This window comes from Corvus kubaryi, unplaced genomic scaffold, assembly GCF_017639235.1.
Source record: "Corvus kubaryi isolate FWS band 111438036 unplaced genomic scaffold, C.kubaryi_AGA036_p1.0 37382, whole genome shotgun sequence".
Classification (NCBI taxonomy): domain Eukaryota; kingdom Metazoa; phylum Chordata; class Aves; order Passeriformes; family Corvidae; genus Corvus; species Corvus kubaryi.
Window position 1 is genome coordinate 1514801 of NW_024581124.1, and position 21620 is coordinate 1536420.

The 21620-nt window shown below is 39.9% G+C and overlaps 1 protein-coding gene across 2 annotated transcripts in view; it reads left to right on the forward strand.

The window, feature by feature from the left end:
• Positions 1–155: 155 nt before the first annotated feature.
• The window catches only part of TANGO2 (transport and golgi organization 2 homolog), a 28972-nt gene continuing 7507 nt past the window's right edge, over positions 156–21620 (forward strand). The window contains exons 1-6 of one of the 2 annotated variants that reach the window (XM_042034840.1): positions 156–426; positions 8628–8749; positions 12786–12874; positions 13080–13199; positions 14186–14300; positions 21121–21191. In XM_042034840.1, coding sequence (XP_041890774.1) covers positions 8694–8749; positions 12786–12874; positions 13080–13199; positions 14186–14300; positions 21121–21191 — 451 coding nt within the window. In that variant the 5' untranslated portion in view covers positions 156–426; positions 8628–8693. Of the gene's footprint in view, positions 427–3333; positions 3396–8627; positions 8750–12785; positions 12875–13079; positions 13200–14185; positions 14301–21120; positions 21192–21620 lie in introns of those variants that run through there. The other variant, XM_042034841.1, reaches the window with a different exon arrangement.

Here is a 21620-nt window from a genome sequence, read left to right on the forward strand (position 1 = left end):
GCGCTCGGATTTTCCCATTGGGCGGCGCCGCTGCGATCGCGCCCGGCAACCGGAGCGCCATTGGCGCGGCCCCGCCCCGCCGCCGCGCGCCATTGGTCCGCACGCCTGTCCGTCACAGCGCGGTGGCCCCGCCCCCCGGCGGGCGGTGGGAGCGGCCGGGGGAGCGGCCGCAGCCCCGGGACGGGAGCGGGGCCGCGCTGTCCGCGCTGGAGAGCGGAGCGCGGGCGGTGTGCGCTCGGCAAGAGCGGCGGGCACCGTTCTGTCACCTCCCTGGATGGGTGCGCGCCCCCGCCTCGCTGCGCGGTTGAAGGGTTTCTCCGCTCGGGAACGGAACGCTGCCTTGCGCAGCTGTTCGCCCGGAGGTTCCGGGCCCAGCTGGTGGCTGAAATGCTGTGGCAGAGGGCCCGTCAGGTGCAGCGCAGCCAGGTAATGCTGGCACGCGATCCGCATGGATTTGTCTAACTTGACCTTCTCGCCGTTTGCAGTGGTCTATGCGCTGCCATCGTCACCTCTCAGCTTTGTCTTTGGTAACCTAAATAGCTTGAGCTTCCTACGTCCCTATTTTATATCTTGTTATCTCTCCCTTTCATTAATGTTCCTCCTCTGAATAATTTCCTGTGTTTTTCCTCCCTCCCTAACCGTGGGTGCCAGAAATGGTGCATCGTTCCAATGCCTCTGTGCTGTGGACAAAGACAGTGTCACTCCCCTGTCTCCTTTTTATATTGTGTATTTATACGTTTAATTGTTAGAGTAGTCCAGTTTACCACAGTATTACCCTGAGAGGTCACACTGAAATGGTAACAACTGAATTCTTTTTTGAGGTACTTTTTGCCATGCTAGCTCCATTTCTGCATTCTTTATTTCCAGATGCATTTCCTCACATTTTATGACATTAAAAATGCAATTTACTGGACTGGGATGACTTAATTGGATACATCAGATGATTTTGTAACCAGATATTAATTATTCGCTCATTTATTAGGCTACAAAATTTACTAGTATCTTGCATTATCTAGACAATTGATCGAGATACCAAACTGAATCAGAGCAAGAACTCATCTCTAGAAAACTGTCAGGGTCTCTGATGTCTCCTCTTTACAGCTGCTTTTTGAGACCTCTCAGGGAAAAGATACTTAATCCATCTAAGGTGTGCTTTATGCATTCCAAATAATGTGCATTCAGCACTTGAAGAAAAAGCACTTTAAACAAATATCAGGACTATTTCTCTTTTAGTTTTTGAAACTAACTCAGGACAATTCTACAAGCCTTTCATTAAGCTTCTGCTTGTATTTTAGCTTTCTCCAATAGAAGTTCTGCCCTGACAGTACCACTCTCTTGAAATGGATACAGAATCAGAGCCTGCTTGGGATCAGTCTATTCAAGTTTGGCAAACAATGGGAGCTATACACTGATCCCCTAGGACAGGGTCTAGAAGGGGCAACAATAACCAAGCTGTTTTAGGCAGAACAAAAGGTAGACAGGAGAATAAAAGGAAGAGTCAGAATGGCCACCAAATCCAGTATTCACAAATTCTTGCAGTAGAGTGGTTTTGTGAAGCCTCCTAAAAGGCTTTTTAAATGATTCTGAACTTATTCTTTATTTCCATATGTATTAAAAATAGCAAAAAAAACCCAAAACCAGTAAAAAACCCCTTTAAGTTTTAAGCCTATGGACACTTGCTTCTTCCCATGGACATGACTGCTGCTGAAGGTATTCACATTATCATCTGAAGATTTTAAATGGGTATCAAGCATAGAAGCTAAACAATCTTTGGTCACAGTGATGAGTCTATACTTTGAGACTCAAACAGAGTGCCAAAATGAACAATACGTTACATTTAATGTGCATGCATTTTACCAATTTCAGTGTAACGGAGATTTGTAATTTGTCAATTTAGTCATCAGATAACTGCTTTGAATAACAACTCTCTACCTGAAAGCATAAATACATTCTAGGTTTATATGTCTCAAGGTAATAATTGCAATCTATTGTTGTGTTTCAGAAGCAATAGTACAAAGAATGATGATCATACACTCATCCAGTAATTTTCATCAGTAGATCTCAAGAGACCTTGTGAAGGTCAATGCTATTGTCCCATTGATGATGATGGAGAAGGAAAGCATTGAGATGAACTTGCTCAATGTCATATGCCAGAGCAGTGCTAAAGCTGGCAATTGACTTCAGGCTTTCTGTATCCAGGATGAAAGGTTTTGCCTCACAAGCCACCTAACACATCTCTATGCCCCTGGGAATTCTTTTAATTACTGTTTCACATCTTGTGTGTATTGTGTTTATCAGTGTTAAAACCTGAAAGAGCACTCCAGGCTTTTATGGTGTTTCCTTACAGGCTTCACCATAAAACATTTTGTAATTTACAGGCTCCACTGAAACCCTTTATTGTTACCCATTTAAAAAAAAGTCAGAAAAATAAGTTCGAGATTTTGTTTGAAAAATGAAATATTAATATTTCAGTAGGACCAAAAGGTGACACATATCCAATCCCAACCTAAATCTGAAGATCAACATTACTAAATGTTTGATTATCAGTTCTGATCATGCTGTGCTAATAACTGAAAGCAAATTTGACATTGTCACTTGTGTTTTCCTCAATCCTCAGGAAAGCTGTCCTGGCCGGAATTCATCCCATTGCAAGCTCAGGGCTCAGTGACTTTGGGGCATTCCTGGAAGCAGAGTCTCTGGTGAAGGTAGTCAGGGGAACGGCATCCCAACAACAGGGGCCTTGTTCTGAAGGGTCAGGAGCTACATCCAAACCCACTAAGATTGTCAACAGCCCAGTCCTGGGTGTATCCGTCCTCAGAGGTATGAGCGCTGTGGTGCTCAGATCAGGCATTTAATGTTGTTATTTCACACCTTCATAGAATCATAGAATCAGCAAGGTTAGAAGAGACCTTTAAGATCATGAAGACCAACCTGGCACTACCACTGTAACCTCTATAAACCACTAGACCACATTACCAGATCTTAAACACCTCCAGGGACGGCGACACTGCTACATCCCTGGGCAATCTGTTCCAATGCCTGACTACCCCTAACAGTGGAAAAAAATTTTCTAATACCCGAATTTCCCGTCTCAGCTTGAAACCAGATATGCTGGCTGTAGGCTGAGGCAGCCAAGAAGCAGCTCATGCACTATGAGATGACTCCCCCAATGCGCTGGGGGATGCCGGGCGGTGTCGCACCGACCCCTCACACACACCCCGAGGCGGTGCCGGGCCCGCGGGACACAGCCCCGGGCCAAGGGCGCAGGGGAAGGTGTCGGTGCCGGCAGCGCCGGCGGGAGGAGGAGCCGGGCCCGGCCCCCGGAGGGGCGGTGCTGCTGCGGCCCGGCCGCGCTCCGGAAGCGGCGTGGGGGACGCGCGGTGCGGCGGCCGTGGGTGAGTGAGGGAGGCGAGGAGGGAGTGAGGGGCCGGGGGTCACCGTGCCTGCAGGGCGGGCTCGGAAAGAGCCCGGGGGCGCCTCAGCTGTCACCAGCAGCCGGGAGCTGACGGGCTTCTGGTTCGGGGGGCTGTGTGTGCCCTTCCTGGCCACCGCCACAGCCCCGGCCCTCCCCGCCAAGGAAGGCGCTTCCCCTGAGCGCCATTTGCTTGAGGTTTTTATCCTAAATTTATCCAGCAGCACGTCTGGCGATATTTTCAGGTGTCAGTTCACACCTGTTTTCTTTGGTTATGCGATGCCATTTCATTCTGTGATTCCTGCGTAGGTGGTGGCTTCTTGGTACTTGAGTCACGTCCAGGAGTAATTTTAAGTGTACAAAAGTAATAAAGCAATTTTTAAATTAAGTTTTAATGTGTGGTGACCCTTTGAGGTCAAGAAATAGTCACAGATAGACAGTGAAAACTACTAATGACTTTTGGTGGTTCCTCACTGAAGAAAACATAAGAATTGTACAAGCTAAAAATACAGCCTTTACCTAAGGAGCAAGCCCAGCAAAAAGCTCTGGGTCCGCAGATCCTTGGCGGAGGAGAAACTCGTGTTCTTGAGAAACTGGGGCAAAGGCTCTTTTACTCCATCCTTGTAAATGTTTCTAAAACATGGTGTGGTGAAAGGTTGTTTACTGGTGTTTGTTCCTCATGGGAGCTGTACAGTGGACCTAATCTAGTAAAATGCCGGAGAGAAATTAAGCAGCTGAAAATAAAATTAGCACATTAAACTTGGGAGTGCCGTTCACCTTATATGTTATTTTCTGTGTTCCATAAGTGTTGTACTTTGCGTTGCTGTCTCTTGCAGTGAAGACTTACTCTTCACCTTGGTAGGGTTATAAAGCCTAGGTTGCTTACAAATGCTCTTTATAGGGAGCAACCTGGAAGTCATCAAATTATAGATCCATCTATTCCGCTTCATCTTTAGTTATTAGTATTGCTACAGTGAAGCATGTGTTACGCAAGGGAAGTGCAAAAACGAAACAGTAAAATGCTTTAAAAATGCAGTCATGAGACACTTTTCTCTGCGGGGAAAAAAAAATAGATTACTTTTAAGAACTAATCAAGCATCTCTTGATGATTTTAAAGTTCTCTATTTAAAAAACACTTATTTCAGTAGTGCAAGAAAATGCATCCAATTTTATGGCCCTTCTATGGGCATTTGAGGACTGTAGGGCTCAGTTTCATTTGGACATACTCAAAAGAGACAGTAAAATAGTTTTGCACTCTGCTGACCGCGAGTTATTGTTGTAGTACGTAAAACTAGCAGATTCTAGTGAATAATGATTTTTTAGCTGTGTTTTAGACTGCACCTAAACAATAGTTTTGGATCAGTTGAGAAGCAATTGAGATCACTGTGGTAACTGACAGATGTTATTTATGATGCTTCATTTGTGAATACAAAATACATAACAAATGGCTTCATTTTTCAAATGCTACTGCTACTGGGAATTCTTAAGGGTAAAATAGTTTTATGCCAAATTGTGAACTGATTGCTTCTAATCATCCAAATGATGGTAGAACCCTATGAAAAGAACATACACAATCTATCATGTTTGGGTCTCTTGAAAGTCCCTCTCAATGCTACCTTATGCTGGCATGTATCCACTCATGCTTTTAACAGAGCCTTCAAATGAGCAAAACAACACACTGTGCTGTCTAACAGAGTACTGTAGCACAGAACAAGAATTTTAGTTACTTTAATGTCATTTCCAAATTAGTGGTGCCATTTGGAGCGGAACACTTAATTACAGGATGTTTGTGGTTCTTGTCAAGCTGGTTTGTGTGTATTAGGCATAAGTTGGACAGCAAACTAGAAACATTACAGAAATAGGAGATTGTTGCTATCATGTCATCCTTGGTAACTGTTGTCTTATTGACTAGGAACAAGCAAACTAAAATTTAGAAAAGCTCATTATCCAGACAGCAGTAAGTCTTCACTGTCTCCAACCCAGAACAGAGGATTTCTCCCTCCTTCCAGCAGACCTTGCCACGTTGCATAGTGTATATATTCTGGCTTGCATTGTCTTCAAAAAGAAAATCAGAAAGCAAGTGTTGTACCACCACTTAGCCTTTTCTATTTGATCGCTTTAAACTACAGCACCTCCTGCATCTCTAAGGATGCTTCTGAAGACATGTTTCCTGCAGAAATGGAGCTCGAAAATCAGCTTTTGATCTAGCTTTGGACTTGCTGTAGGATCGAGTTGCAAGTGGAAGTCACTGGTGGCCTAATCTTTTTCACCTTCTCCTCTCCTTGGTCTATGGGGTCTCAGCTGAGTGAGGAGGAGGCTGAGTTGAGCACATCTGCTTTGCAGCTCCAGCTCTGTGCAATGTGCTCATCTCATCCCCACAGTTGCAGCACCAGCTTTTATGTGAGTATGAGCTCAAGAAAATGGCACCTGCATGAAGACTTTTTGATTGAATGTTTATGTACTTACCATATCTATGACAGCCTCTCTTCAGGCTTTTTTTCCCTCTTAGTGTTTTGTTAATCATTGTAGATTTCAGAATATCCAAATTTGAGTCTGACTTACAGTATTTAAGAATTTAATGGTAGTATCCACAACATGTGTTGCAAGCGCAGTGTCATCTTTGGTCAAAGAAGGTACCAAAGTACCTTGCTTGCCTCCTTTGCCAGTTAAGTGTTGCTGCTATTTTAAGGGGTAGCTCTGTTTTATCTGGCTTAAACACTTCTGCCAAAAAAAAAAAAGAAAAAAAAAAGAAGAAGTTGGACTGTTTATATAGGACCTATAAACACTTACACTTGTCTCAAGACCGGCAGGTGGAGCCCAAGATAAAATACGCTGGTTTGATATTTGGGGTTAATAAAAGCATAAATGTAACTCAATGAACTGTAATAACATCAAGCAGGGTTGCTGGGGTGACAAAAAGATAGTTCTGTCAAAGCAGTAGTACCTAATAATAATTAATGTGGATTCTAGAAAGGTACCGAAGTGTTCAAAATATTTGTCCTCCTAGATAATTGTGATGAGTGTTGCAAACTTATTTTGCAGCTGTTTTCTGACTGGCAGTTTTTGTGTAATCTTTATGCTGGCCAGTAACTTTGCATGAACAGCTGGACCAACTTAATTATTTGAAGGGAACTGAGTAAATCAGCTGCTGGAGCCTGAAACTTCTTTATTAAAATAGTGGTCTTATAAGTGATTAATTGCAAACAGCTTTTTATCAAGTAATTCATTTGATTATCTGGCAGGGCACCTAATGAATACTAGGAGCCATATCTTCATAGTCAGCAAGAGTACTCCGTGATAGTTGTCATTAAAATTGTATTTTGTATCTTTGGTTTCACCAAGTGAGCTTCTTGGCACTTTGCCCATTAAGGATTCCCTACGATACTCATGGTAGTGCTGTAGATGGGAACCTCTAGAACCATAGATTAGAAGGTGATCTCTTTGGAGCTATGAGTGTTGTTTCTGAAATAGTCTGTGTGTAAAAGATCCACGTCTTCCAGTACTGGTAGTTCAAGTCCAGTATGATTGCAGTCTACTGAAAATTCAGCAATAGGAGCTGAGAAGATGCATATCACCTTCTCAAAACTGGTTAGATTTTCTCCATAAAGCTGGCTATGGGTCTTTTTAAACACCTGGTTCATAAATCAGTTATCCAAAATTCAAGACTGCGTCTTAATTTTATGAAGTATTTCTAAGGCAGTTGTCTTGGGATTGACTTGTTAGTGGCAAAGAAAGCCAACAGTGTGATTTAATTCAGTTTTCTCAGTGCCTTATTGTGCAACCTGTTAAACACAAAATAGTTGGGATAGCTCTGCTATTGCTCTTGGCTCATAGATTATGAGTCAACTCAGGAGGAAAATTCTTTTTGTCAGCGAACAGAATTTAAAATACTTTCAGGTATATTTACGTATCTACACACACACGTGCTCCTGTGCACTAATTTTCTTGTCAAGCATGTCAGGAGTCTTGCACCTCTTTCTGAGTTAGTTTATGTCCTGCAGCAGAAGAGTCTCTTTGCAGGGTACTGGATTGCAAGACTGAACTTGTGCCATGACAACAATAGCAGGCTGGTTTTAGTGCTGAACTGTGACTTAACAGGAGCCAACACCTATGGGCAAGCTGTTAATTAAAAAAAGCGATCTGTACAAATGCTGCACTTGCAGCTCTGTTTCTGGTAACATGAAATGTAGTCAAGATGATCCATTTCCTGGTATCTCTTATGACAAATTATGTAGAAACTAAAGAGCAACAGAGACACTTTCTACAGATCTTGAAAGTATGGTTAAAAATCCTACTTTTTGTACAGAAGTTTTTTCAGTCATTGAGTTGCTCAGATGGCCTTACAGTTGGGTGTTGAATTCTGTCTCCCCCTCCCCTTGACTTACCTTGAAAGCCCTTTCATGGCAAAAGCTCTCAGTAGCAGTAAAAAATGGTTGTGTGTCATTGGGTGGTAGCATTCCGATAATTGTTTGAGCAGCCACAAAAAGTAAAGATCAAACTGCAGTTTTATTACCAGAAAAATGTTAATTGAACAACACAAACTATTTGAAAGCTGTTTTGTTGGTTTGAAATGGAAAGCACATTTGTCATCCCATCTGCATGGCCAGAATTTTAAATACAGCACAGGTGCTGGAAACTCGTCATCAAAATGTAAACTCTGGACACAAAATGTCCAGTGTATTTCTATTTGTACCTGATCTTTTACCCGATGCTAAACAATAATAATTTCTCCTGGACTTTGACAATAGCTTGGTCTAAATTATACTTTATTTGCAGGTCTGTGAGTGTCTTTAACAAGGCTTTTTCTGGCTTCTGCAACAGTTTGAGTCTTATTTTCTCCTTTATTCTAACATAAGCATTTTGCTTTACTTAAGAAAGCGAAAAAAGTAAAAGTACTTCATTGGTAATGAGCAGAAATTGCGTAACAGTCTTTTTTTTCATGTATTGCTAGCACTGTAGACTTTGTCAGTATTTTCCTGATGCAGGTTTTTTTCCTAAAATCTGAACTAGCCAGGCATAATTTTGAAAGAAATACTGTAAGAATTTGGTTTGTAAACCAGTCTTTAAAACTCATCTGGTTTGGAAGTTGTATTTTATTTATTTATTTTTACTGTGAGCTATTACTCAGTACATTGCAATCCTTAAGCTTCAGCGCAGCAGCAAGTTATCTTCTTATAATTTGCAGTGTAATAGATAATCTTTATTTACATTTTAGGCTATTACAGAATGACCTTGCATTGAGCCTTTGTGGAAGAAGCAAGACTTAAACATCACTTCTTCGATGTGCATCCTTCTATTCAAATTTGACCCCCGACCAGTTTCAAAAAATGCGTACAGGTAAGATGGCTGTAGCTAAAACAGACTTGCTTCTGTAATATTTTACACAATTTCTTTTTGTAGCCAGTGTGTGAGCTACAAACTCAAGTCAGTACTATGTGTTCAATTGTGCTTTTGTAGTGTTTAACTTCATGGCTTTCCCCATTGGAGGAGTTACTGGAACCTTTTGAGAACCCTTTGGTTTTAGACTATGTCAGAAGTCTTGGGCTTTGTAATCATGGACCTTTTGCTGGTGATCTGTCATGTGCCGTGTAAGTCCTTTAAATGTTGTACTCCAGTGTTTGAAAGTCCTGCCTTCTAATTTATTATTTAAACTAAGGGGAATCCTGTTTGTGGGCATCGCAGTTGTAGCTGTCTCTTGCTTTCAGTATGGTAGATACGTTTAGGGCTTCCAGTTTGCAACCAAGGAACTTCTAGTAAGTATCCTAGCCTTTCCCCTCCCCAAAGTCTGCTTGCAATTAAAATTGTAGGCAGTAAACTAAGTCATGTATGAAATGTTCAGCCAAAAACTGAAGAAAAAATAAGCTTGCAGGCTTCTAGGTAAGTCTGTAAGAATGTATCGATGTCGTACAGTGAGTTTCCAAAATATTAAACATCCTGTAATCGTTTTCTCTTTCATTGTAGCTCATAGTTTTTAAATTTCATATCCAACATCGGTATCTTTGAGTACACTGAGTATGTAATAAAAACCAGCACTTCGGGCCATAAGCAGGCTATGAAGGTTCATTGTTTTCTGTATTTATATATACTGTATAGGTTCTATATTACTTTGTAGGGTACAAGTATTGGTATTCATCCAGAAACCATCAGTCTGCTCAGTAAATCGTTGTGCCTTTCACTGACTTGTTCTCCTGTCCTCTCGTATTAAGAAGCAGATGCCATTCTATAGAAAGAAAGGAAATGAGAACCGAAACCTCAATTGTCCACAGACTGCATTCCTTTCTGCATCTGGAGCCTGCCTAAAAAGGGGTTTTGTTTATGATGTGACTGGTGCTGAATTAATATATCCATTTATTTGGTCTGACTTTCTTTGTGTTGGTCGTTAGCGAAAGGCAGTTTCATCAATTTGATGCCTCTTGGGAAAATCCTTTGGATGTAAACTGCAGTTGCTCACCAAGTGAACTTTCTGCCATGATCAATATTTGAAAGTAAAACTTAGAGTAGTTTGCTTGCTATGAAAAATTGCATCAAGATTGAAATTATTCATTTATATCAGAAAACAACTTGCTGGCAGTGTCAGAATAGGACAACACTTTTGAGATGTTTGGCCCAAATTCAGGAGTATTTCATTGTATCTAACTTTCTATCTTTTGTGAAGCAGTGCCTTGCTCTATATAGACCTCTGAGATAAATCACTCTGAACCATCTGTTTGGGTGATAAATGCCAGGCCATGCTGTTACTGGTGTCAGATTTTAACATCAGATACATAACTTTAGTTATTTTTTTTTTCTTAACACTCCATAACTAAGTCTTTTTGCTTTTCTTTATTCAGGAGAATGTTGAAGTTCTTTCTTTTTAAATTGTTCCTATGTTTTTTTCACCTTTGCCTCAGGTTTCTGAAGGACATAGGTGTGAGTATCAGTTGGGAGTGGTCCCCGGCCCTCCTGATTCCAAGCACTATTATAGCCATTAGGCCAAGTTAGGCGTCTCCCTACTAGTCCTTGCTAAGGGTAATTTTTCTTGACTGTCTGAGCATCTCTGTGCTGTAGCTCTGTTTATTTCATGATGAGGTCTTGGAACAGTTTTCCCAACCAAAAGGGGATTCCTGTACCTGCAGACATACTAATTTATTTCTCTGTCCATCAGGAAGCAGGCAATTAAACTTTCCTTACTGTTTTGCATCTCTAACTAAAAGAAAGTGTTTGTAATGAGCATTAGAAGTTGAAAAGACAAACAGCTTTTCATTGACTGAGTTTACTGGCTAGAAGAAAATGGCCATGCTAAAACATGTCCTCTCTAACACTTAGGAGAATTTTCCATCCAGGTAGACTCTGGTTTCTAGACCAATATATTGGCCAATTTTCTTGAGCACCTAATTAAGCAAAGAGCTCACCCTTGTGACACACTAACAAATCCATCTGCCTGTACCTTTGCAACTTGTTCTGTTTTGTCTCTCGGGGCCTATCTGTGGTAAAGTTTAGTGCAGTGTAACAAGCACTTTACTGTAGTTCATTATTATTGTCAGAGGTAATATGCTGCCTTTACATCTTTCTGAATAGTACTGTGTGCATCTTAAAAATAAATAAATGTTTCAAGCTTCAAAGCTATAATCACAGGCTCTTTTCTGGAGCTGAATTGCATTGTAGGAAATTGCTTTAATGGAATGATTTCTCATGTTTTCATTTCGATATTAAAATAAATCTTAATACGTAAATCCTAATACAGTTGAATTATTTCAGCTATAAAAATAGCTGAATAGGCTTTTTGCAATTTATTAGAAGATGAGGGTCACTTAATATTGCTCCTTTTCAGTATAATTATGTTTCATAAAAGACAAAATAAAGATGTTTTTATTATTATGCTCTTGTATACTAGCCTTGTACTAAATTTAGGAGTCTGCGTTAAACTTGAGATGGGAATATTCAGTCACACAAGAAAGACTTAGCTTATTTTTAGTATTTAGATACTATAAACAAACCACAGTTTCATGTCAAGAATTATTGAAGGCAAAATATAATTGAAGCTTCAGGGGATGAGAAATGCACTTCAGGCAAACTATTTTTTAACAGTGGAGATATTCATTTAAATAAAAATCTGTGAAAGGAGGCTGCATCCTGTTAATGGAGTGTGTTGAAATAAGACAGAAATTGGGTAAACCAGCAGAAAGCCTATAGCTCAAAGACTAGAATCAGCTAGAAAAAGCAAAATTATGTAAGTTTGAAAGGAACAATATTATATTTGCATTGGAAAGATAAAAATGTACATGTAGTTTGCTTTCCAACAGATGTTATCTTTGTTGGACAAAATACTAAGCACCTTACCTTACAGAAAGGATGCCATTGAAGTGTCAGGTTTTTCTAGTTCCTCTATGGTTGATAATGATTCTTTTTCTGTAGTATTTTTCTAATGTGCAACTTGCACCTCACAATCCTCTTTTAAAACAGTGTATTAGGGAAGAGATGAATTTGCATGAAAGTTCAGAAATGTGCAGAAAATGTCAGTACATCTGAATGCTGAACAAAGTAATGAGATGTCATTGGGATTGATTCTTGTGTGTTGTGGCTAGAAATTAGAATTAAAATTGTATGGTCTGTCTTCAGTTTCCAGTAGCAAACTTGTCTTCTGCTGTGCAGATGTAATTGAGATGCAGCTGGTAGGAGAAACTGACAGTGAAGAAGATACTGAGGTTATGGAAAACTGGTTAAGAAAATCTGCAGGCTTTTGAAAGATGGCATTTCATTAAAATTAAATTAAGCAACATAGCTGGAGAGAAAGGAGAGCGTTCACTGTCTCACAATTGAAATAAAGGCAAATCATGTTGTGGGTACTGATGAGCAGGACTTTGGGAGCTGTGCTCGAGCTGTGCAGGGCTTTCTGCAGTCACCTGCTTCCCTGAGTTTCCACACAGGGCTTGCCTGGGGCCACAGTTGTCTTTTACCTTTACTTGGATCAGCCAAATCCGTTACCTGCTCCCCAGGTGAGGATGTTCTACCAATGAAAAACACTTTTTAAAAAAAATAGTTTCAAAGTAGTAATAATTTTCTTTCATTAAGCTGTAACTTTGTGCTGAGGAATCTTAAGGTTGTTTGTGTGATCTTAATTCAGTGTCTTCTGTTGTAAGTATTTTTTGAAGATACTGGTTGCCTCATTCACTCACAAGATGGACTTGCTGAGTCAGTGACAGTGAGAGAAGAGGCTGTTGTCAGATGTCAGTCGACCTTTACACTGAGTGGTAAAGGTGAGATGGGAGATAAAGGATGGTTTCATGCTTAAAATGAGTTAATGCTCTGGAAAAAATTGGATTCTTCTCCTGCCTGTACTGTGAAGCTCCACATTTGTAAGTAATAGTGTCTTTTTTCCTCTTGTGTTCTACAGGCTTATTCTAGCAGCTAATAGGGATGAATTTTACCACAGACCATCCAAATCAGCCGAGTTTTGGGACAGCAGCAATGAGATCCTTAGTGGTATGTATGTCCTGCTGTTTTGAGTGGTTTTTATATCATTTATAAGGGAATCATGGCACGGATTTTTTATTATTAGGGTGATGGTGTTGCCTTTCTAATAAGAAATTTTCTTCTTCCTTATACATCTAAGGAAAACATGTTGTAAGTTTGAAACATTTTTTAATTTTAATGTATTTAATAACCTAACTCTTACTTATTCCATTAGGTCTGGATATGGAGGAGGGCAAAGAAGGTGGGACATGGCTGGGAATCAGTAAGAAAGGCAAGATGGCGGCCCTGACAAACTATATGCAGCCAAAGATTGATAAAAATGCAAAAGGAAGAGGTATGAAGGAGTTGAAATAAAAAAAAGAAAGTGGACAAATAAAGCCTGGTGTTCCAGTAAAATAATGATGATTACAAAATTAATTTTCCTAACACAGCTTTATGGACAAATAGAATGTTTATGTGCTGTAAACAGATTTTTTGAACTGATGAGTTTGAGTACGTATGTGAGGAACTTGACTTGGATAATGATTTTTTGAGGCAAAAGTAAAACAAGATGTAGTGCTTAGAGCCTGAAGTTGAATTCAGACAAGAAATTCAGCAGCACCGTCTCCTCTGGAAAGTAATTCTAATTAACAGGCAGAACAACTAGCCAAGCATTGACCTAGTTTTAGATCACAGCAGACTTTTTTAAAGTGTATATTCATATTCAAACACCTGTGTTAGGGAATGCAACTTGGATTATGCTGGAGGTAGCCTAAAAGATTCTTCTTCTGCATTGATAAATCAGAGGAGCAGAAATAATAGGAAAAACCCTTTTTCAAAGAGGATGCTCAAAACAGCACATCTGTGGGGTTTCTTAAAGTAAAAATAGGTCTGTTTGTAACTGTCATATGGTACTGGATTGGGAATATATTGCAATGACAAAGGTGTCATACAGAGAAATGGACCATGTCATTTGTAATTCATTTTAGGGTCATGTATAAGGGAAATGAAGCAAGACAAGAAAGAATTTGTGAGGTGGGAGGAGAAGAAAGGTGCATCCAGTCCAGAGTAGTTAGTAAATGTGAATTCTGTAGAATTTTTGGCCAAGAGCTTTTGACTGAGTTCTTCAGAGTAAAAGTCAAGGTCTTAATGTGAACATGGTACAATGATGTAAGACTTTTAAAGGTTGGTTCGTTACTTGGTTTATTTTGTGTTTGGGGTTTTTTTCCACTGTTACAGCCTTTTGGCAACAGGAATCTTTATGTTTCTGTTTATTTTACCAGGCCTGTCAGAATAGTGAGCGTACACATACAAGTTGCTCTATGTACTTCTCTTTCTTAGGTGCTCTTGTAACAAACTTCTTGACTGCAGATCTGGACAGCTACTCTTACTTGAAGAAAGTATCAGTAGAGGGACATCTTTACAATGGATTTAATTTATTAGCAGCTGACTTGAAGTAAGTCTACAAAACATCACAGTTCAAATGTCAAAGGGAGAAAGATAATAACAGTGCTGTACATACACATCATAGCACCGAAGTGTAACAATACAAAAGCCCGTCACAAACTAAAGTTAGAGCTCATGGTTTTTGCTAATTGGCATTCAAGGTCCTAATTTTATTGTAGTCCTCCTTTCCTTTGTTATTTTTTTGTCTTTCAAACACTGGAGGGCTGTCTTGTATTCTAACCAGTGCTCCCCACAAAACTTCTTGCGACTCCCTGATAGGCCATAGCCAGTCTTTACCCTGGAGGCTCTGGGGCTTGTATTTTGAGAAAACAAAACCTTGGCTCATAATTTCTCAGACACCTTTTTTCTCAGAGAGTTGACATGCTGCAGCAGGATAAGAACAGCTGAAAGCTTTCAAGCTATTGTTCCTGTCAGAGTGTCCGTGAATCTTTCATGAAACAGTAAAAATCAGCACAAGACAAATAAACATTAACTTAAGGTTTCTGTAGCTGAGAAAGGATGTTTGATGCTTGATTATAATCAATGTGGTTGGCGCAATCCTTTCCACTGCGTGTGCATGTGTCTATGCACAAGTATATCTGCTGATTTTCCCTTGCATTCTGCCTGATGGAGAAGAATGGAAATCCAGGGCTAAGCCATCTCCAGGCCGTGTGTCAGTTCCGAGTTGGATGCACACTGCACGACCGGGAGCACATCTAAACTGCCAGGAGAACACTACTGCTTTGGCCCACTTGGTGCAAAGCATTCATCTTATTCGACAACCTGATGGTGCAGGGCCTTCTCCCACTCAGCTTTTCTGTATGCTTCTGGGAATACACTTAAAGCAGAAGGCCACAGTGTTTACTCTTTTCAGTGGAAATAATTTCTAGCACCCTCTCACTAACTGGCCTTGTGTTTACATTTTCCACTTTCTGTATTAAACCACCTTCAGCTGGTGGCTCAGACTTATCAGTCAGTTCTGTGAAGATAACGTGAGTGTATTTCTGCTTGATGCACCTGCTTAGAAGTAAACATATAGGTTTCCAGAAATTCAATCCAGAAGCAGGCTAGGGAGTTGGAGAGTTTGATGCTTTTTGGTATTTTTACTATCTACTTTATAAAGTTTATTGTCCCACCAGAGACTTCCCAAAATTTTTCAGTTGCCTGAATTAATTTTTACCATGGTCAGAGGATTTGACTTTTTGTGCTTTCTGCCATATGTTGCTGCCTGGCTAGACTGCATAAATTTGAAGGCTATCTTTAACTGAAAAGGCAGCAGAAGAAATAGATGTTTTCAAGCAAACATGATATTCAAAGTGTGACCTAGCAAGCAGTAAGTTTGAGTCTCTTCGTTTTAGTTTAGGTAAATAGAATAGTCATAATGGCTGCTAGTATGATGATATTAAAGTAAGTTTGATTGATATTATTTAAGGAAATAATTCCTGTGTTAGTTTTGTTTGTTTATTCCTCCATGCTGGGCTGATAGAGAGTTGTATGCTCAATTGAATAGTCTTTCAGTGGTGATACAGGTCATAATTCCTTGTTGAGTACCACTCTGAAAGCTGTGTGTGTTGATTAACTTCTCCATTTCGACGTGTCCTTAGCCTTGGATACTCTGATGAAATGAAATTCTTGGCAAGCTAATGATGCAGAGCAATTTCAATAAGATTTGTAAACTTGTCATTTTAGGAAATTAGAATTACTCCTAAGAGAAACGTGGTATATGAATGGGAGGTACTTCTCTGCGTAAATAGAAAATGTTATTGTAGTTGATGCTATTTTGTTGGGCCATGTTACTGTCCAAAACAAAGATAGAGGACTATTCTTAACACATTCTTCCATTGTGTAACGAACAGCTATTGGCTCTGTTAGAGTGTGTGAAATGGAGAGGCAACTCAGATTGAAAGTGTAAATGAAGCACTGGTGGAAAGGGGTATACCTGAGCACATGATCCTGCTGACTGCAAGCAGCATATCTAGAGAGATTTACAATATTTGAATCTTCAGGTGCACATTTCAGAAAAAAAATTTTTATTTTCTCTCTGTGTGATTATGATGACAGTATGCTAGATGACAGGTGCAGTAATATGAGAAGGAGAGCAGGAAAAAGCTATACGGGTTGTAAAATCTCATTGTTTATTTCCACAGCTTGGTGTGACTCTTATTTTTAACATGCATGGATTTTGACACTTATAGTGTAATAATCTATTTACTCTGTGGCATCTCTTGATGTCAATTTGAATACTATTGATTTCTTGTTTTAGGAAAATTACTTAGTACTTTCATTTTTCTCATTTTTCAGTTTATCATCTTGGGTGTACCTGCTGAGTATGAGAGTCATGAATATTTATCCAGTTATGCTAAACATACTTTTATGTCGAATTATAGCATGTGGCAAACAGTGTCTGTTTGGAATCTTGTGCAGCTGCAAAGTTGGCTTCCAGGAAGGCAGTGTTGCCACTCCTCTCATTCTGACTATCCATAGGTCTGATTGGAGAGGAACAAGGTTATCAGAGGCTGGGCTGGTCTCTAAGTAAATATCTGCTCAATATTCAAGGGAGGTTTCCTTCTTTCTCCATTTGTGGTAATACCTGAAGGCAGTGAGCTGCTTTTGTTGATGATCAGGACATCATTTCAGTTCTGGGGAAACCTGTGTTTATGTCCAACAAATCCACTGCTGCACCTACTTAGGCTTTAATGGGTATCTCCAACTTATGTCAGGGCTGCTGTGGCAGCATTTCACTTGTGCTCCTTACAAGTATGTACTACAGACTGCCCTGAAGGACAAACTGGCAGCTTCTTGTCACCCACCCAGCAAATGTAGAGTCTCTGACAGGCTGTCAGTTAGAACCCATATAGTTTATCTGCAATAAGATCACTGTGTAACAGGAGTGAATCACTTTCTCCATGATGAACAGACAAATTGTCCCTTACAAACAAGTCAGCTGGAGGGGATTGCAGAAAAATGCCTTTTGGGTGAGCTTTTCTGCTCTCCCTTGTCACAGCCAGTTTTCAATCCCTGCAGAGAACATGTAGTAAATTATACCATCACCTGCAGGCTCTCCCTTCAGCGTAGTTACCATGACCTGGCTGGGTGGGAGGGATTTGATTGCTCTTCAGAGATTGGATTTAGGTGCCTTTTCAGTAAAAAGGGAGAAGGTCAGAATGCTGGTGTGGAAAGAACATGGATGATCAAGGCAGCGGGATTGCTCTGTAAGCTGATTTACATTTCTTCTCATGCACTTCTCGTGCACAAGAGGTGATACAATATCACCTTTTGCAGAGTACGCTTGTCTTGCTTCTTGCGGTTCCCTCATGAAAATGCGGTATTTCTGCATAGCTCTTTAGTCATTTCCAGTGGACGGATGGACAGTCCAATGTCAAAAGAAAGAAAAATGCTTCTGAAAAACTTTTTATCTCTTTCCTCTGGCCCTTCTGCCTGGCCCAAAATATTAGGACAGGACCAAAGACATGTTTAGACACTGATAGCAAAATCAAAGTAGTGTTTTAAGGCAGACTTTGTATGCTGTATCTGGCAGAATTCTTTTCACCATTTTATTTGACAGTATGTGGTATATGTTTGGGCTTTATAGTTGGTGGTTTGGTGTTTGCTTGTTTTTAGCTTCAGAACAGAAAGAGTTTCCTGATATAGCTGATGAAGATTGAAGAAAAGAAAATGAATCTGTAAACCATACTACTTATTTGAAATGACCGTACAGCATTTCAAGCTGCCAGTTTCATCTTTTGTCCTTGCACAAAAAATACATGTGCACATTATTCATAAAACAATCCAATGTCCTTGTCTGTAGCAGAGTGCCCAGTCTGTAGCTCAGTGCCCAGGGGAGTGATCACTTGGTGATAACCACACTCTGTGAAGCTTTACTGCCTCACTACTTTTTTCTTTTTCTTTCATTCTGCGTTTTTGTTGGACATGACTTGGAGCCACCTTGAAGTTGAACCAGGGCAGGGATGCAGAAGGGCATTGCTTATGTTTCACCAGCATTAAGAAGTGATTATGGCAAACTCTGTATGGCTTTCATGTTGCTGTGAAGCTTCTATTACTACTCAGATTTGTGCTGCCTAGAATATTTCCTAGAACATTTATTATTGCTTACATTTTTTGACAGAATGATGTATCTAAGAGCATAATTTTAGTTTCTTTCTGCCATCAGCTATGGCTGGGATTTAAAAATATGTCTATTGGGTCCTATTGTCATCACTTTAATTATGCTTTTATTACTTCTCCAGTGAAATTGGTATCTATACTTGTAAGGCTGGGAGGGAAGAGAATCTTGAGTACGGGCCAGGGTTTTGAGGCTATTGCTGCAATCAAGCTTACGGTGATTTTTTTTCATCTTGGCTTCTGCTTTGATGTTCAGTACTGAGTACCTGTAAACAGTAGGAAGGGAATAGGCAGAGCCAAATGATTAAAGAAAGAGTAGCTAACTGGCACAGTGAACTAAATTTTGAAAGTCTGCCCATTTCAGAAGTCTCTTGGGAGGCTTTAGTCTTCTCTTGACGGAAGACAGCAGCAGTGTTGCAGTGGAGGTGAGTGAAAACACGCATCTGAGGGACTGTGGATACAGTAAGATACGGATGTCCTTAATTAGTGACCCTGCAGTTCCTATGTGTTCCCCATCTTCTTGAGAAACTCCAGGGGATCTTGTTACTGAATTTGTTAGTGACAAAAATCTCAGAAGACATGCTAGAGGATTATATTCTTTCACATAAAAAGCCATTCTAAAGGAAGTCAGCAGTGCTTACTTACTGAGCATGCAGTCTCACCTATGACAGGCCTTGTCTTAAGCTGTGTTCCAGGGCTTGCTTGGGCCATTTGTCCACCTTTCCATCTAACACTGTCTTGTGAGACCTCAGGTGATAACAATTGCTCTGATCTTTTCTCTTCACAGACCTTCTACAGCAGGTATTTGAAAAGAGAGTACTTAATGCACCAATACAATAGTTTGTGTAATTGCTGATGTCTTAACTGAAAAAAACTAAGGTGGGCTGTTGTCTCTGGAGAGTTCCGGTGGTCAGTAAGTCTTGATATCAACATAAATAAAATTGAACAAGAGTCCTAAGGATGAGAAGAAAAAAGATAAGGAAAATAAATGTCCTTTAAGCCACTAGAGGAAAGTTCAGAAAAATTACACATTTCTTGTAACAGTAGATAAATAGCAAATTAAGTAACCGGGGTCTTCTTATATGATATTTAACAATAAAAATAAGAGTACACAATATGCCTGCTATAATTGCTGTCTTCTGCCTGTGCTGAAAAACTTGATCATCTTTCTGTGTGGTATCAGAAAGCTCTCATGGCTTTGGGAGTAGGAACAGTAGTGCACAGAGAAAGACAGTTCTATTTTTGCTTTATGGGGGCTTTTTTTGTATTCCTCTTCTTGACTCCTCTGACTTCTATAATTAATAAGTTAATATTTCCTTCTTCATTTGGCTGTCTTGCAAAGGACACTGTAGAATGTCTTTCATAATGGCTTTTCAAGAAGAATATAAACAGCTAAATCAAGACTGTTTTGCTTGTTATTAAGGTTTGAGTAGCGGATGCTAAGTTATGCAGAGCAATTTAAGTTCCAGTACATCATTAATGACATTGCATTCTATATACTCTGATTTGCATCAGCGCAGAGATACTCCTTTTTATCTTAAGAAAAAAATGAGGAGTTGGAAATGGCTTCTCTCCTGTATTATGTTTTATGCCACTTAATCCAAATTCAATCTTAACTGGAAGTTTTGTGTTTCTTTTTTTTTTCCCCAATTGAAAAAAGTCTTATCTGCTGTCTAAGGAGCTGGAGATTGGGAGACAAATTAAAAACTGAACTATGGCAGAATGTGTTTGTTGGTAACTGTGAGCAAGTAAATCACTAGGGGAAAATACAGAATTAGACCTCATTGCTGTATTCTGGGAAATTAAAAAAAAAAAAGGCAAACCCCACCAACCAGAAGTGATCTGAGGAATCACTTTTCAGTGTCAGCTGATTGAGGGATGTTGAGAGTGAGCCATCTAATGGCAGTCCATTTCCCACAGGACACACATGACTTATTGATGACTCTCTTTCTTTTTTTTTCCCTTATCAGTAGGTTTGGTGTTTGTGTTGTCAATATCAGTGTGACTCCTTCAGTCTCTGCTGTTTGGATATGCTGATACCATCTCTGTCAAATAAGAGTTGTTGGCAATGTTGGAAGCTGTCTCTGAACCTTGTGCAAGACCCTCCCTGTACTCTGTCCACAAGAGAGAGCGAGCGCTGCAGCCAGTGCCTACAATTAGAGAGAGATTCAGTGACTACAGTCACCTGAAAACAGCCAAGAGATGCACAAAGAACCCAACTCTGCCCTGCAGCAATGCTGGAAGTGGGCCTCAAATGCACTTCTGCCATCTAAAATGGCCCACAGCAGTCAGTGGTTTAGAATGCAGGAAGGATTCAAAAGAGGTGATGGTGAAAAGGGTACTTGCTGTGATGGACAGTTCCTTTGTTTTCACATGCCCCCTTCTCCCAAGCAACTAAATCTCCAGTTAATCAAAACCATACAGGTTTTTGTCATTAAGCCTGGCTACTTCCATGCAGAAGTTACAGGGGTTTACTGAATTTTATTGCATTATTATGTTTAAAAATGATAATGGTAGTTCTTGATAGTGGTGCAGCTAATACAGTGTTTTGAGAGGAGGAAAGTAATAAAACTCATCAATGTCTGGTATCATCGGAGTAACAGTGGGAGAAGCATCTTACTGTGCTCAAAGATTGCATGAAATTAAAGCATAATCAAATACAGAAGCTGATGGCTTTTCAAGGAGAAACTTGTATTTATATTTTTCAGTACCACCAAAGGAGATGTAATTTGCTACTATGGAAACAAAGGAGAACCAGAACCTGTTTTCCTAAATGCTGGTAGGTTTTCTTCAGAAGGGTCTGGATATTACTTTTTCTTACATAGCTGTGTACTGTTCTAGTAATTTAGCTACTTAAGCATTGTCTTCACTGACTTTTTTTTTACATTCGTTAAAAAAAATTTTTTTCAATGTCCTTGAATTCATTTAAGTTTTTGTTAATAAATTTCAGTAAAGAATCAGTAGTTCATTAGAAGTTTCTGTCTGTGCCAGTGTACCCACCTGCAGTGCAATTAGTGGAATACTGCTTGGTAACAGGACGGAAGTCTGTCTTGAGAAACGGAGTTTTCAAAGGATCTGACCCTAACTCCCCTTACCCAGCAGTTTGAAGGTCACACTATGACTGTGCTCCCCCACGGACAGAGTTGGCTTTAAAAAAAAAATCTGTCTAGCAGGTGGATTGATTTTAAAATATTTCAAGTCTAGTTCT